Raw genomic sequence first — 16,281 nt, forward strand, 5'->3', positions numbered from 1 at the left:
TTTACATTTTTACTCTTTTCCACTGAAGGAAATCAAGCATACAGGACATGTATCTCTGATCTTTTTAAATGAACCATGACTTATACGGAGGAAGCTCAAATTGCTGACTGGAAGGGACGAAGGCAAAGAGAATACGTAGTTGCGTTATCAGTTTCTGGTTTCCAGTAGGAAATAAAATTTATTCCTAGTTTTATTTGCTTGTTGGATTTAAGCCACTGCTTCAAAGAGCAGTGCTGGCTAATGCTGTGGCAAAATGAGGACAAAATGTCACCTAATTTTTATCGGCAAGCAAGAAGAGGCTCCTGTATAGATTTCTGGAGAATGCTTGTTGCACAAAGAAGAAGAATGTCTTCTAGAGCAATTCAGCAGAAGATGAAGTTGCCTTAAGAAATCCATACTTCTCAGAATTTTGCAGATTTTGCATGCACCAGGCTCAATACTGCCTTGTGTTTCAGAGCACAGTAACATAAACATTTAATATAATTTTTTCCTTCCTTCTAATGATCGTTTTTAACCCCTGAAGTACTATATATGAAGTAACACCATATTTTTAATTTCTATAATTAAGAGCTCTAATGACAAGTATAAATATTACTCTTTTACCGAAAGACAAAAGCATAGATAGAAGACAAACAAACTAACTTATTAGCAGCCAGGGATTCACTGAAAATTCTGTATCTCAATTACACATCAGTGTCTCTCTTCAGATCAGATTTTCCCATAACTGAATCTACTTAGCAGTTGGAAAAACTAGGAGCAAAAGAGACTGAATAGTCTATCCCATGAAGTTGTACGTCAAGATAAAGAGTCTTGATCCTTTTACATGTTCCAGTTGCTTACAACAGGAAGGCAGCACACAATATAATCAATATAGTATCATATTAAACTGAGGACTATTTACAGTAACCGAAAACTAAAAAGTTTTTGTTCTCCTTTCCAATTCTTAAAAATATCCAGTATATTTTAAAGATTTCTTTTCCACTATCACTATCTTTTCCTCTAATGTTTAAATTTATACTCCATAGTTTGTCATTTTATGGATGCCGCCATCTGTATGAGATTTTCAAATAGGCTTAATAAAACTGGAGTCATCTACATCAGTGTTGCAGGCAGTATTCAATCTATTTAATGGTTTGTTTCATTGATCTACAAGTTCATAAAATGAGAATGGGGGTCGAAGAGAATTATATATACGTTAGTACAGAACCCTATAAAGCTGTTCTCACTCTGAAGTAAGTTAGAACTAAGAGATGCTAAAACTCAACCTTTTTACTCAGCATTTTAGAGGCAAAAAATATTTTGGGTAACAGTCCTGCATATTGCTACCAAGGATCATTTAATATCTTGATCTGTTTTTCCTTAGTTTGATTTGGAGTTTTGATTTTATTTCCCAGTATGACACACTGGAAGACATGCTCATTTTCCAAGCAGGCAGCAGAAAACAAAACATTTTTGTTTGCACTCTTAAGGACAAGATATTCCATCTTTCTCAATGAGAGCCATTATCCTCCTATCCTCAAACACACTATCCAAAAGAAGTTTCCTTTTACAGTGATGAGGTTGTTGGTGTAGTTGTTTTGCTTCCTATTGATTATTGAGAGCCAAGGACATTAAGAGCTGAAGCTCAAACTACCAGTGCACAGAGACAGTCAGTATATATATTTTGGACAGCTTCTAATTCAGGGACAGGTTAAAGTAAAAAAGCGACAGTGTGAATAAGGAACTGTTCAGAAACTTTAACAGAACCCTATATTAACAGCATCTCCCCACAGAACCACAGCAAATGTGCACTAATAGAAACCCAGTTAATAGGAAAGAGCATAGCAATTACTATCTGCATACACATTTTAAAACATGGATGGCTGTGGGTTACTTTACACTTTATTTGCATGAAACACTGTATGCCCAAGAGATCAATCAATAGATCAACGGATGCTTTCTCAAAGCTTTCTGCAAGTACTTGAAAAGTCAAAGCTGTTAGGAAAGAAGGCTCTTTAGCTTATGACATTCCTAGGATTTGTGTTTAATACACTCATTGGTATGCATGTAAAATACTAAACAGATACAGTGTTGACAAGTGTCAGTTTACAGCCACAATAAAGAAAATCAGAGCACATGAAAGGACAGCATAATTACGTCTTGTCCCTTTGAAAAAGAGAACCACTATCAACTCTGAAACTGTTCTGTCTCTACCCAAATATTGAAGACAACTCTAACATCATGTTAGCTTGCATAATTCCAAGGATCAATAAATATTCTATATTTTCAAGACATGACCTCTCGACAGGACCTGGTAAGCCAGTTTTTATATACAAATTAGAGAAATAATGTTGCTCATTACAGTACGACTTACAGAACTCATAACATATATTCACACATATTCAATTATAATGGGATTATTTTGCTTACTGCTGCCTTACAATAACATTAACACCTTTGATCAGCTACAGTCCTCATTGTTGTTATTGAGCAATTCTCCAGTCTCCTTCCTATGGCATTTTATCTTGAGTTTGTGAAATCTGAATACTTCTTGCAGGATGTATCTCATAATCACTCAGTGCCTCTAGTAAAACAACTGTGGCATTTTTTTTACTTTATTAATCTCAACTGCCTTCCTTTAAAGTCACTACTAATCAAGCATTTCCATGTGGCAATTAAAAATCTTCCTTAAAAAAAGTGATCTATACATGGTCAATGAAGAAGATACTGGAATGATAGCAAGCAACCAAGAGCCAAATTCCAGCTAGTCCCATTAATGTCATGCTCCATGAAGACTACGACATTTCTATACATCTCTTCTTCCTCTCTCCTCTACAGATTTTAAGGTCCAGGAGCAGAGATCACTGCCACATTTGGATATCTTGGCTCAAGTATTTCCCATGGGGAGTCAAGTCGAGCCAGCACAGGTATATTCTGTTTGACAAACCTGGTCTGCTGCTATGACGAGGTGATGCACTTCGTGGATGAGGGAAGGGCTGTGAATATTGTCTGCCTGGGCTTTAGTAAAGCCTTTAACACCATCTCCCACAGCATTCTCCTCGATAAACTGGCTGCTTATGGTTTGGATGAGTGCTGTTCATGGGGTTAAAAACTGAAGGGACGGCTGGGCCCAGAGGGTGGTGGTAAATGGAGTTATATCCAGCTGACAGCTAGTCACCAGTGGTGTTTCCCAGCGAAAAACCGAAAATACCATAAAAATGCTTCTAGTCATCTCTTACCATAAATGCAATGCCACGGAACAGGGAAGAGACAACCTTCCACTGAACTTTTAACTACACTAGTCCTCCCTCCACAGCAACACATAGGTTTGAGGTAGGTGAAGGATGAGGCACAGGATGTTTCCTCATGAATGTCATGGTCTGAATTTACATTACCGAAAAGTCATCTCAAAGTTTTGCACATATCTTGTAGGTAGCTTGAAGAATATACAGTTGGGTCCTGCATCTATTTCATAGAATCATAGAATTAGCTGGGTTGGAAAAGACCTCCGAGATCATCAAGTCCAACCCTTGATCCAACACCACCGCAGTTACTAGACCATGGCACTAAGAGCCACATCCAGTCTCATCTTAAAAATCCAGGGACGGAGAACCCACCACTTCCCTGGGCAGCCCATTCCAATGCCTGATTACCCTCTCCATACAAAATTTCTTCCTGATATCCAACCTAAACCTCCCCTGCCACAGCTTAAGACTATGCTCTCTTGTCCTACTGCTGGTTGCAAATATCCTTTCCCTCTCCGTGTAAGTGAAACAAACTCCTGTCCTGTTACCCAATCAAAGAAAACCACTATCAAACATATTACTGTCATATAACTTTGTAGGGACAGAACCAGGAAAGGAAGAGTGCTATTGCTCAGTTATCTCTGTAGCATTGCCAGGGTGAGCCTTCTGAATTTCCCTCCTTGTACCTGTATTAAGGCTAATAAAAGCTTGAAATTAATTTGAAATAAGTGATATTTCTTCCAAAAGAAGAAAGATTTATGCTTTCATTGGTGACAATTCACCCTGAAGAAATTTTTAAGAAAAGCAGAGTCCTCAGTCTTTATAGTTAAATACTCTTGCCTTTCCAATCAATAAATAGACAATCCCGTACACCTGACTCTTCTTTGGTCAGGCATACAGAATGCCGAATTTTGGGCTCCAAAACCCAAACAGGTCCCAGCCTGCAACAGTTACAGGTCAGGAGTCCATGGAACTTGGCAATGCTTTGGCCATGATTTTGCCAGCACTGGCCAACATGATGCTCTCCACTTCAGCTACTGCCTCTGCAGAAAGAACCAGCAATAGTGCTTACTCCCACCTTCCTTTCATGAGATCGCGTTCCCATTTCATCCCCACCTCCCCAACCTCCTCCCAGAAACCAAACTCAAGACTTATATGGAGCAAGGCTGCTGCAAACTAGAGCTTGATTGACTCTACCACACTAGAGTAATCATGTGAATTCAGACGTGGAACAGACACACAAAAAGATCAGAACAGTAGATAACAAGCCAAAACCTCCTTGGTGTGAATGGGATGTGCAAGCCTACTTGCTCCCAGACCTGTGTGCTAACATAAAGACTTCAAAGACAGAGGCTCAAGAACACATTTGTGTCAGTAAATAAAAAGACATCAGAGCCCAGGTATAAGCAACGGTGTATCTTTTTTCATCCACAATTATTTATTCTACATTAAAGTAAGTTGCCATTTTGGCCTAAGATAAATAGCAGTTTCCTAAACAATGTTCCAGTATGTCTCAAAGGAGAATGTGTATCAGAAATTATTTTCAAGTATGTATGAGGCCATATTATTTGAAGAATGAGGGAGAAGAGAGATTTAAACCTATGGTCACGATCTGTGCCTTTCCCTAAGGGCCAGAGAATGTGCCCTAGCCCCAGCTGCTTTAATGGCATACTAGTAGCCTCAAACACTGCTGTGCTTTGCCCCAGAACTGAGTGAAATTATACAGTACATGCAAATCACACACTGCCTACTCTCCAGGGGGACCACTTAAGAGATAATACAGAACCGAGTTATTTCTGATTACCTGAAGTTAATTGGAAGAGGTGAGTCAGTTAGGTGAAATGCATGTTATTATTGCAACTGGTTTAATAATTTTCAAAATAATTGTACCAATATTTATTAGTGTAGGGCCTAAAACCCTGGCTTTTGGCCAATTATAATTATTTAGGCTTGTTGCCATGAATTAGTATTGATGGAACACAAAGCGGTTTTTGACATTCTGTCTGAAAAACAGTATTAAAGGCACTTGAGAGCTTTTGTGATTTTACTCTTGCCTGGACTGGAAAATAAGATGTTGACTAAAAACATGTTAACAAACTAAAAAAAACCCACCCAAAATGAACACACATCTAAGATCAGTAGTCTAAACACAAGATTTGGGACTTCTCCCTGAACACACAGCTGGGTTTGCTACACCAAATGGATTCATATCAATTGATTCACAATATATTTGCAATGAGCAAAATGGGACAGCAAGTTACATTCTCACGCGACTATTTGGGCCATCCCAATTTTTCAAATATTTCCTAAAATCCCTTTTAAGCCCTGCTCAAAGCCCTGACATTTAGACAAAAGGAGTTTCCCAGATTCATAAAGGAACCTAACAAGAATCATTAATTATTCACAATTTCGACTGCATATATACTTTTTTTAAATAAATGTATGTATTCATGTATACAGACATAGACATAACAGGATACATACATTCTGGAAAAATAACTGGAAAACAAATATAGTTATTTTATAATTACATCTGTTCTAAGAATAAATAATTCTATAAATTCATCAGGTATATTTAATAACAACACTCTTTACAGGTTAGTCTGAATAGCTTTATTATCTCACCTTCATTGTCGCAGTCTTGCAATGAAAGCCATATTTGATCTACCAGACCAACTCCTTTTACTTCACCATGAACTGGAATGGAATGCACTACCATTAATGCAGTTGTCAAGGGTTTGGTTTGCAATTGCCAATTCTACTCTTTTTTTAATATTTATATTTCTTCATCAATTGCCTTATTTCATCCTACTCTGCAGAAGGGAAAACATTCATTGTGATACTTTTAGATTGTTCTCAGTTCACATTTTTCACCCTTAGGTATCTATAACATGAGGAAGGCTATGACTATTGATATTTTTTGGACTGGAGTCTATCAGACACAACTTGTACACGTATTTTAGAGCTATAAAAATACGTGTCACTTAAAAATCTTTATGAAAAATTGTAATATGCTTTATTATAAGCAGCGAAGAGATATTCTTCAGTCACTGGCCAAATTCTTCTTGGTACATATTCTTGGCCTGCAAAGACAAACTTAATGTATGTGCAGAAGTCTTCTGCACAGAAGTCAAGAGTCATACTCTTAGTCATCCTGCATGCAGGAGTTTTTTGTTTGGCACTTATGGGTTATGTCTGGGACTTTCGCTTTTGTTGGGGATCATATAGAGGCAAAAACCTGACTCATTAACAGCCAAGTCAGGAATTCACTGGGTTAATGAATTCTCAGAAGACATAGCATCAAAACAGCTTGTTCAGCACCTGGCCCGATTCCTCACCCCCATTAACCTTTAACCAACCTGCGCTTCTGTAAGCTTCTCTGTTGTGTCAGAGACCCTGGTGTTCCCTTACTGTTTCCTGTAAGGGAATGCAGCTAAACAACAGGTTTCTACACCTCCTCCTGTTCTACTCCAAGGTATCTCAGCATGAGGTATCACAATAAACATTAAAAGAAAATTTAGAAATTCAGTGCTAAGTATTCTTTGCAACACGAAAAAAATGAACTTCACATGCAAAGGCAGCAGATCTATGGCCAGCAGACCTGGTTATATGTTATGAATTCAATTACAGGGAAAAACATCTAAAAAAAAAAAATATATATATATAAAAGTGAACACCAGCCAAAATGTCAAGGCTCAATTTAAATCATCTACTTAAATTATACTGCTTGAAAATTTGTGTAACTGCACATTTTATATATATATGTACACACAAACTCCCTCCAACATATTTCACATGAGTCACTGAAGAGCTTTTTCCTCAGAAATTATATTATTGTTGTTAAAAAACAGCAACAGAAATAGATTTTCTATTACTAGCATTTTATGAACAGCATAAAATCAATAGAATATATAAAAAACTGATTTGGGCAATATTAAATATTTGTCAGGAGAATGGGCTACGTGAACCGTGGACCTTCTCTGACTGATTAGGGATTATGACCAAGAGCAAATTTAGACCCGTCATGTTCAACAAGCATGATTAACTATGTTCATAATATTCTACAATAAAGCTGACCTCCAGAAGCTTGCTCCTGAAATTATTATGATAACCCTGAAGTCTGTCATGACTTTAGACCTTTATCCTGTCCAGATTTTCCTAAAAAGTAGGAGAAGGAAGAGATGATTGCCTGAATTTTATTTATTTTTCAGTGAACATAAAAATCATACTGGATAAACCTTTTTAGCTCCTACAAATACATCCAGTTTATTCTATTCAAGTTAACAGATCTTAAATATCACTTTTAAGCCACAGAATTTAACTTTCTAAAAGCAGAAATTGTAAAGTAGTATAATGTCTTCATGAAAGCTGAAGTATTGAAAGAGGCATAGGCAGCCTTGCTGGCTTCTTGACGAAGCATCAAACCTGTATTTTGGCAGCTTATTCAGAAAGCAAATGCTTTGATGAGAGAACAGTCTAACATTATTCTAAACAAAAGATATTAAAATATTTTTCAGTATTTTTGACCATTTATGATATTTTCAAACCAGGAAAGATAAATTTTTCCACTCCCATTAAAGAAATGTTGTTTCCCATTCTGCAATTTAAATACCGGATTTAGTACTCCCCTTAGGGTTTACAATACAACTTCAGAAAGTGAGGTGAGTTAATGAGTACCTAACAAGTTTACTTAATCTACACTGAACTTAATTCTAAATAAATGGAAAAAATGTGTCATAAATGTACCAAAAAAGTAGACAAAATAAACAGTATTTTTAAAAATATATATTTCATTTCCAGCTCTGGAAAACAAATTGCCAGAACACATTAAGAAGTATCATCGCTCATGCAGTGGAAAAAACCTTTCCCTTGCAAAGACAGAAACTTAATTTTCCACAACTCAACTCTATTTTACAGATCTTGCAAAATCAAATAACTGACATATGATATAACACTGCTTCACAGCTTTCCTGTCCCTAATACAACCACAGGATTATTGGAGATATGATGACAGAGGGAAAGCCCCTTTCATGCCTGACACGAAGCCATTTATGAGCACAGCACCCTGTACTTGAATCAAGGCAGAGCCCTCTACTATAATGATATGACTTTCTGTCCAAGTACATTTATGCTAAGAGTTATTGATGATAACCTCGATTAAAATAGTAATTAAATCCTCAAAAACACTCCTATGATGGGCAAGGGTTGTGAGAAGGACAGAGACCAAACAGCAGTTGTGACCTTGAAAAAAAAGTATTGATCTGATTTTGCCTTGTGAAAGGAAGGATGGGAAACTCAAACCAACCATCCTGAATCATTAATGAGGTCCCACAGCATGCTCTTAATTCCAGTTTTTTACATATCCAAGTGGGTTTTTCTTCAGGCTTCCTCAAAAACAGCACATTTACAATCCATACATGAAAATAAACTACACATTCATTCAAGACTATGTGAAGTATTTCTAGGCAACAAAACAGAAAAAGAATATTCCAAATCAGAAGATCATTATTAAATACCTCATTCCTAATTACAAACATTCACTATGATTGCATGGTTGTGTTCAGCCCCATGGCTCTTATATAAACTTTATACAACATCAAGAAAAAGACAGTGGAACACAACTCTATAAAAAAAGTTTACCATCTTTAACTACTATAGCCACCTAACATCAGAAAGGACCTGTAATGATGAGCAAAAAAATAAGCTATAATCCTATGCATAAACCTGTAATTTCCAGGCCAAGGGCAAAAATCTCCTCTTCCATGCATGCTACTATCTGTGGAGTCTATCACAATGCTGATTCTGCACTGACTGGTAGCTCCTATTTCCATCAATGGTGTTTGTGGTGCTGAAAAAGCAATAGTACAGGCTGGGGCAAAAAGGTTTGCTCTCACTGATGGCTGAATCCTATAGCACCCAACACAACAACAGCACTAGCCGTTCTTCTAATTTTACACAACTGATCCACAGTTTTAATCATCTGTTTCTGCATGCACAATGATTTGCACATGGTGGGTGGGAGAGGCCTCATTTCTTTTGCATTCATTATTTTAACTGTATATATATTGTACACACTGAAATTCACTGTATTCATTGAAATATTCAGAGAAAGTCTGACTACTGCTTGCATTTGTTACTGTATTCTTTGATGTGTTCACATCCAATCTTGTGACCACATGTGAATAGCACTGGACAGATAAGGTAAACCTCTGTCAACAGAAGTGTCCTGGCTAGAGGCCAGGCTAAATGCCACTGTACAGAGCTTTGCAGAATAAACTTTCTCTTCCTACCTCTTTGATTCTATAGTGGCTGTGGCACAAGAAGCACATTTTTGGCTCTGCCTGTCTATTTTGGTTGCCATTAGTCTGGCCTTGGTGCATCCCAAGTGGAAGTTTAAATATTTTTTTTTTTGTTTGGTTTTCTTAAAAAGATGCACTGGAATTCATGAATATGCAGGTTCAGTGAGGGACACCATAAGAAACAGGTGACAGCAGAACACTGTTAACAACTAAGCATCAAGACATCACTCACAAGAGAAGCACAGATTTCTTCCTCTGGTCCCATAATAATATTTTGAAACATACATACCTTCTAGTATCAAATTCGACACTAGCAAACCAGCCTAACAACCATACAGTTCCACTGACTATAAGAGCTTAATTTCATGTTGGCAGCAATTAGAGGCAAGAGAAAAGCCAGCTTCCCAAGCTTTCACTCTGCTGTTCTGAGCTCAGGGCAGCTCCCGGCCCCAGTTATGGTGATTAGACTAAGTCTGGCAACATTTGCAAAATACTTGTAAAGGTTGCATTCCCAATACTGGCCTCATCTAGAACAAACTCTTACATTGTTTTTCTGGGATACATCATCTGGCCTATCTCTCACTTAGAGATCATCAGAGCTGATACTCTCCACAGCTCTCAGTCCTCTCCCCTCAAGGCTTTTTCTCTTGCTTTCATTCCTTTCTTCAATCACTTTCTCACTGATTTTTTTGCTTCACTCTAGGATATCAGAGACCATGCTTTCAAAGTCAGGTTGGGACCTTCCCCAGATAGACAAGAAATCACACTACCCCTGTTTCTGTCATTCTTCCAACTGCCAGATTTTAGTCCCACCTTCCTCATCACAACTAACTATGCATCTTCAATCCCAGCAACTCCTATACAACTTCGGGTTCTCATGTTAATACCTTCCCGCTCTTCTCTTCCTACTCAGAATACAAACAATCCTTCCAGTACAAAACTGGGAAAAGGTGTGATTTTTTTAGCCTTCTTTGGCTTGCTTTCTCTTAGTTTCACAACAACCGTTTCCTTTTTCCCCATCACAATTTAAGAAATTCCCCACCTGCTTACCTTTTCTGGTCTTCTCACTTGGAGCTGAAGTTGTCCTCTTCTCGTTTTCCTTACCTCTTTTTTCACTTCTCTGTCACTCTCTCCATCATTTCTCAGTTAACCCAACTTCTCTAACAACCAGCTTGTCTTTTTTCTTTTTTTTTTTTTGAAAAAGTAATCTCATCTGTCTCTCAAACTATTACTATATTTCTCACTGTGCTTACTGAATGAGTTGCAGGAGGTTCACCTGCTCTTGTTCTTGGACTACTAGTCTTCTGACTACAGTATCCCTGTATGTACCCAAAATCTTGCTCAGTGTAGTCCCAACCCACGGCAGTTATTTTCTATTAGTTTTATATAACCTATCATTCACTACCTGTGCTTAGTTTTGCATGACTCATGGTTCAGAGCTATTTGTACAATCCAAACTGCCACACACTACATTTCCTTACAAAACAATCCTTGAATTCCTTACAATCAGTTTCAAAACAAAGGAGAAAACGTAATTTTCTTCACAAAGTAGCAGTCAAGGTGATGCTAACACATGGAATCTCCAAGCAAGTGTTGTACTGTTGAAGACAGATGAAACTCTACACAAAGAACTAGAAGGCACTGTATTACAGAAAAGGAAAACTGAATCTGTTGACTCTGGCTGCAGGAATCATGTAAAATCACGTAAAATCTGCTTCTCATGTTTTTCCATCCTAGATCTATCATCTTTTAGACCTATTTTGCATTATTAGCAAACCCTTTTAGTGAAATTAAACAAGAGAAATGTGCCAGAACTACAGTCACATTTCAAAAGGTGAATCATAAGCAATGAAGCCATGCAGCATTTAAAAAATTGATGAATTTGGTTAAGTGACTAAACTATGACTATATTGGACAAATAAAACCATTCAAACACCATAAAAGTTATGCTAAAGAAAGCAGAAAACTATTTTGATTCACGTTTCAAAGATATTTATCTGACTATAGCTGAGAGGCTATACACAAAACCAAGAATGTGCAAGCATATGTGACCACAAACATGAATGTACGTGAACCCTTCGGTCTGTGTAAAAAGGATTAATCACTTCAGTCTATAACCTGTGTTTGTATCTACCACTAGACACACACAGTTTTCTCACTGGCACCAGCAAAATACATTTTGCTGTACCTTTTGTGCTTTACACACACACCAGCCAATGCAGTTGACTGCATCTGAAGTGCAGCTAAGAGCACCCTCTGATATTTCTTCAACTCCCTCCTCCATAACATAGAAGAAGCTAAGATATAGAAGAAGCTAAGACATAGAAGAACTGGTCCTGGTTCATACCTTGTCCAGAGTAGATTCAGAAGTGACCTTATTATCTGGGTTTCTTTTCTGTTACCTTTTTTTTAAATCCTGCCATGTTGTCTGGAAGCAGTAATATAGCAAAACACTGATATTTCATCCCCTGGTTAAGGAGCTAAGATGCCTCACTCATCCAGAATCCAGTGTGTTACAGTGCCAAGGTTAATTGAGGAGCTAAAGGCCAAGATTAAGTTCCACCTATTCTCTGGGAAGATTTAGTTTCCCATGTTATTTTCCCAGATGCACACAGAAGCTGACACAGCCAACCGCAGTACCTCTGCCTGCTGCACTTCTCTCCCCAAAGAAATGCTAACACCCATCAATCTAAATGAGTCTGATTCCCATCTACATTCATTTACTGGCAGGATAGTATAAAGGGGCCATTGTGTAGAAAAAAAGTCTGGCTCACTGACCTTTTTGTTGTATTTTATGGAGGATGCCATCACCATACCAACATCTTTAGATACCAGTGATGCATTCTATCAGCCCAGTTCCTTCTCCCCTTTCAAAAATCCCTGCACTTAGCAAGGGTACTCCTTCAGTTTTAAACATCAAGACAACTCTTTGACTAAGTAACAGTAATAGACACTGAATTCTGAAGCTGACACTGTAGCTGAGGTTCTTTTTTTTTCCACCTCATATTGAAGCAAAACAAACTGGTAAGCAAGTTGTGGAACTGAACGAAAACATTTCAATTAAAGCATTTCCATAATATTGCTCACAGGCTTGATTGCATTTTCAGGATTTTAACGGAGAAAGGTTATCACTAGCCAGCTGCAATGGAAGGAACTGGAAAAAGACAGAGTGCCTAACCAGCTAACTCTGAAGTATTTAATTAAAATTTGAATAAACTTGAAACTTAGGACAGCTGGAAGAGGCACTAGGAAACTCTCAGAAGCTCTATGCCTTGTATTTAGAAGGCAAGTAATAAATGACAGGAGTTTAGTGTGCACAGAGTATGAGAGCTCGGTGGTAGAGATCACTGTTCCAGTGTCAGCTGATGTACGTAACAGCTCACATGAACATCCTTTTACTACAGGTGGTGGTCAGTGAGAACGGTGCCTAGCTTTATACTTCAATCAATCAAAGCACCTGCTTGTAGAAGTACAGCTTCTACTTAGCAAAAATGTTGTCCTGACTGCTGGGAGCAAATTAAAGTTTGTGGTAATTACCATCACTGCAGTACCTAAGCACTTAAACTCTAGGTGATGTCATAGTGATTAATAGCGAATGTCTACTGTAGCATGAACATTTTTAAAAGAACACAGATGGGTCACAGTCAATTGCATAGAGACTGCAAACACAAAGTATGAGTCTTCCTTTAGCACCATGAGGGCAAGACTGTCAGCCCAGAGCTGCCACAGGCAACACCTGCAGGATGGCAGAAAAAGACAGTCTCATCCTTCTCCCTGGAATATCAACTTCTCCCTCTTCAAATTTGGCACACTCCAGCCTGAGCCATGTAACTGGATAGACACTTCCAGTCTCTGCAGGAACACATAGACTCTGACCTGAGAAACTGTCTGAACACATCAAAAGGAAAAGCTGGTGTTCAAATTATCCAAGTCTCTCTATGGCCTCAGGACAGTACGGTCCAACAGCCTGAAAGCATAAAATCTCCTCAGTTTCTCCGCTGGTTTGCTATCGTGCTTCTCTTGTGCATGCCATATGACCTGTAGAATATGCCATGTCCAAGACACAGGTATAGCCTGCTTTGCCAAGGAGTAAAAAGAATGTTTCCTATGGTTCCTCTGCCTTCCTGCTAGATTGCTGGAGAATTGCACTTTAAACTACCTATAAGGCATTCCAAACTATTACTTTTCTAAAATAAAGCCACATGTACTTATTTTATACCCTTTTTTACCAAAACAACAGGGTGCTTAATAGACAGAAAAGAAAGCTTCTCTCCCTCATCAGCCTTCCTCTGTGCAGCAGAGAATGCAAGAACAGCCATGCTGGTCCAACCAAATGAAACATCTATTGCCCTGCCTCTGACACAAGACAAAAGCATTTGCCTGAGGGATCATGTTAGCACAGAGCAAGTGCATACCAGAACACCTTTGCCACACCACACCACAAAGATTTCATGTGCCTGAGGTGATGACTTTGTGCTTAATAGCTGTATCGTTCAAACTGAGAGCCGCTGGGCAGGGAACAGGCCCTGTGCCATCCACCTGACTCACAGCCTGCACTCCTGAGGCACCTGAGTTTTACTGTGCCACTGGCAGGTTGCATGATGACTTCTGATGGCAGCAGAATAGTCTGCATTAATGTTTGGAACATGCTGGGAGAGGCCATTGCAAGAGCAGCTGCAACGCAGAAGCTCCAGGAATAATGAAAAGCAGCTACAATACTTGCCTAGCTGGTAAGCTAGCACTCAAAAGCACAGAAAGAGAGAAATTTAGCAGCTCTCTTAAGTGAATGAAGGCTGTGAGTACTTACAGGAGACCTCCAAGAGGATGGCCATGGGCAGAAATATTTAGCTTGTGGTAGACACAAACACATGATTTGACCTGTTTTAACTTGACTTTCAAGCAGCTAGAGCATGAGAGACATTCAACACATGCACAACTGCATCAGAGCAGCTGAAGACCCAAGATATGGACTGCTTGTAGTACATAACCCCACTTGCCACAGGAGAAGGATACATAACAGCACAGCTTGTGTGAGAGAACACTACAACGGCCCTCAAAAAAAAAAAAAAAGGATATCAGCAGATTCTAGTTTAGACACTATTGTGCAAAAAGGCATGTTTCTACAAAGTATATTTCTTCTGCTGCCTGTTCCAGCAAGAGGGAACAAATAGAGCGATTAGGCCACAAACCTCTTTTGGAACACCTTCAGTAACAAATAATTCATCTGTGGGCACCAGCTCCTGTGCCTGAGAGCTTCCACAAGAAACGAAGTGTTATGGTAACTCAATTCACTGATTTTTAAGGAATGTTTTTCTACCAGTTTGAATTACTCACATCTTCTAACCAGAACCAAAGTTAAAATCTGTCCTGCTTTAAAGGCCATATAGGGTATGTCTCCATGTTGGGGCTGGCCCTGTCAACTGTGGAGGCAAATCCAGGATCACAGGCACTCCTCACAAGGGTTATGAATGAACTCCTCCAGCTGCAGTTGCTTCCACATATGCTCTGCTGAAGAGTTGTGGCAGGGACTAAATTGTGCCACAACTGTAAGCCATCCTCTTCTTACTTCACAAGAATGATGCATTTAAAATCCAAAATGGGTATGAGGGAAAAGATCTGAGTTCCCAGACATGCCAGTTCTCTATTTTCATACCATCAATATTTGGAGCAGGCAAGAAGCAAAGGGACTGTAGAGGGAGGAGACCACAGTTGTGACGGGCTGGCCAAAGTACCAGGAAGAAGCGAAACTTTGTGACAAAGAGAATCAAGAGAATGGTTTGGGCTGGAAAGGATCTTAAAGACCACCTAGTTTCAACCCCTTTGCAGGGCAGGGACACCTTCCACTAGGTTGCTCAAAGACCCATAGAGACTGGCCTTGAATACTTCCAGGGATGGGGCATCCAAAACTTCTCTGGACAACTGTTCCAGTGCTTCACCACTTTCACAGTAAAGAATTTCTTCCTAATATCTAACCTAAACATACCCTCTTTCAGTCAGACAAAATGCTTTGTCATCTAGCAGCAAAAGGTGAAGAACTTTTTACAAATACTTCTTGCCTGTTTACATTACTCCTCTTTGTGCTCCAGGGTACTCAGCTATGCCAGGCAGTTGAAGATACACTGGGATTAACCTTTAATGCTAAGAATAAAACTGATCTAGGCTAAATAATAGTTACCAAATAGTTTGCCCATTTTACTTCATTATAAAGGATCCTATTACATTGCTCCCTCCCAAACCTCTTTTTCAAGAAGCTCCAAAAAATCAAACAGAACAAAGCAGAAAGATTCTCAACCCCTCCTTAATTTATTTTCTTTTTTTAAATTTTCAAAGACAGATCTCATTTTCCTTTGTGGTTTCTGGTTTCTCATTTCCATACTAGAAATGGCACCAATTCTTCCTGGTTTCTGCTAATGGCAAAGTGAACAGCAATAAATGGGACAAAACAGGGTAGAGGACAAAACAGAGAGAATGACTCTTGTTTAAAAAGGCAATTCTGATTTTTGTGTAGGATACAGAACAGGTGTCAGAAGAAAATGGACTTTGAGGGCAGCACAAAAAGCTCCTTCAAAACAGAGACCACCATTCCTATTTCACTCATCATTCATTTATAGGGAAAAAAGTCATTATATATAATACACTATTCTGATCCTTACACTGGATTATTGTCCAGCCTGAGGACTGAGTATAGCCCTAATGTTTTAAGTAAATAAATGTGAAAGGCTAAAACACTGGCCAGTGTGAGGCAGAGAGGTATACTC

At 38.7% G+C, this 16,281-nt stretch overlaps 1 protein-coding gene across 12 annotated transcripts in view; it reads right to left on the reverse strand.

The window, feature by feature from the left end:
- The window catches only part of NTRK2 (neurotrophic receptor tyrosine kinase 2), a 204,569-nt gene that overhangs the window by 116,895 nt on the left and 71,393 nt on the right, over nucleotides 1-16,281 (reverse strand). For 7 of the 12 annotated variants that reach the window (XM_027731830.2, XM_027731833.2, XM_039380286.1 and 4 more), the window contains exon 12: nucleotides 5,850-5,921. The exons of the other annotated variants lie outside the window; for them this stretch is intronic. In XM_027731830.2, the coding sequence (XP_027587631.1) occupies nucleotides 5,850-5,921 (72 nt within the window). The remainder of the gene's footprint in view (nucleotides 1-5,849; nucleotides 5,922-16,281) is intronic. 12 annotated transcript variants of the gene reach the window in all.

This window comes from Pipra filicauda, unplaced genomic scaffold, assembly GCF_003945595.2.
Source record: "Pipra filicauda isolate LSUMZ 115617 unplaced genomic scaffold, ASM394559v2 scaffold191_size1418713_pilon, whole genome shotgun sequence".
In the NCBI taxonomy this organism is placed as follows: domain Eukaryota; kingdom Metazoa; phylum Chordata; class Aves; order Passeriformes; family Pipridae; genus Pipra; species Pipra filicauda.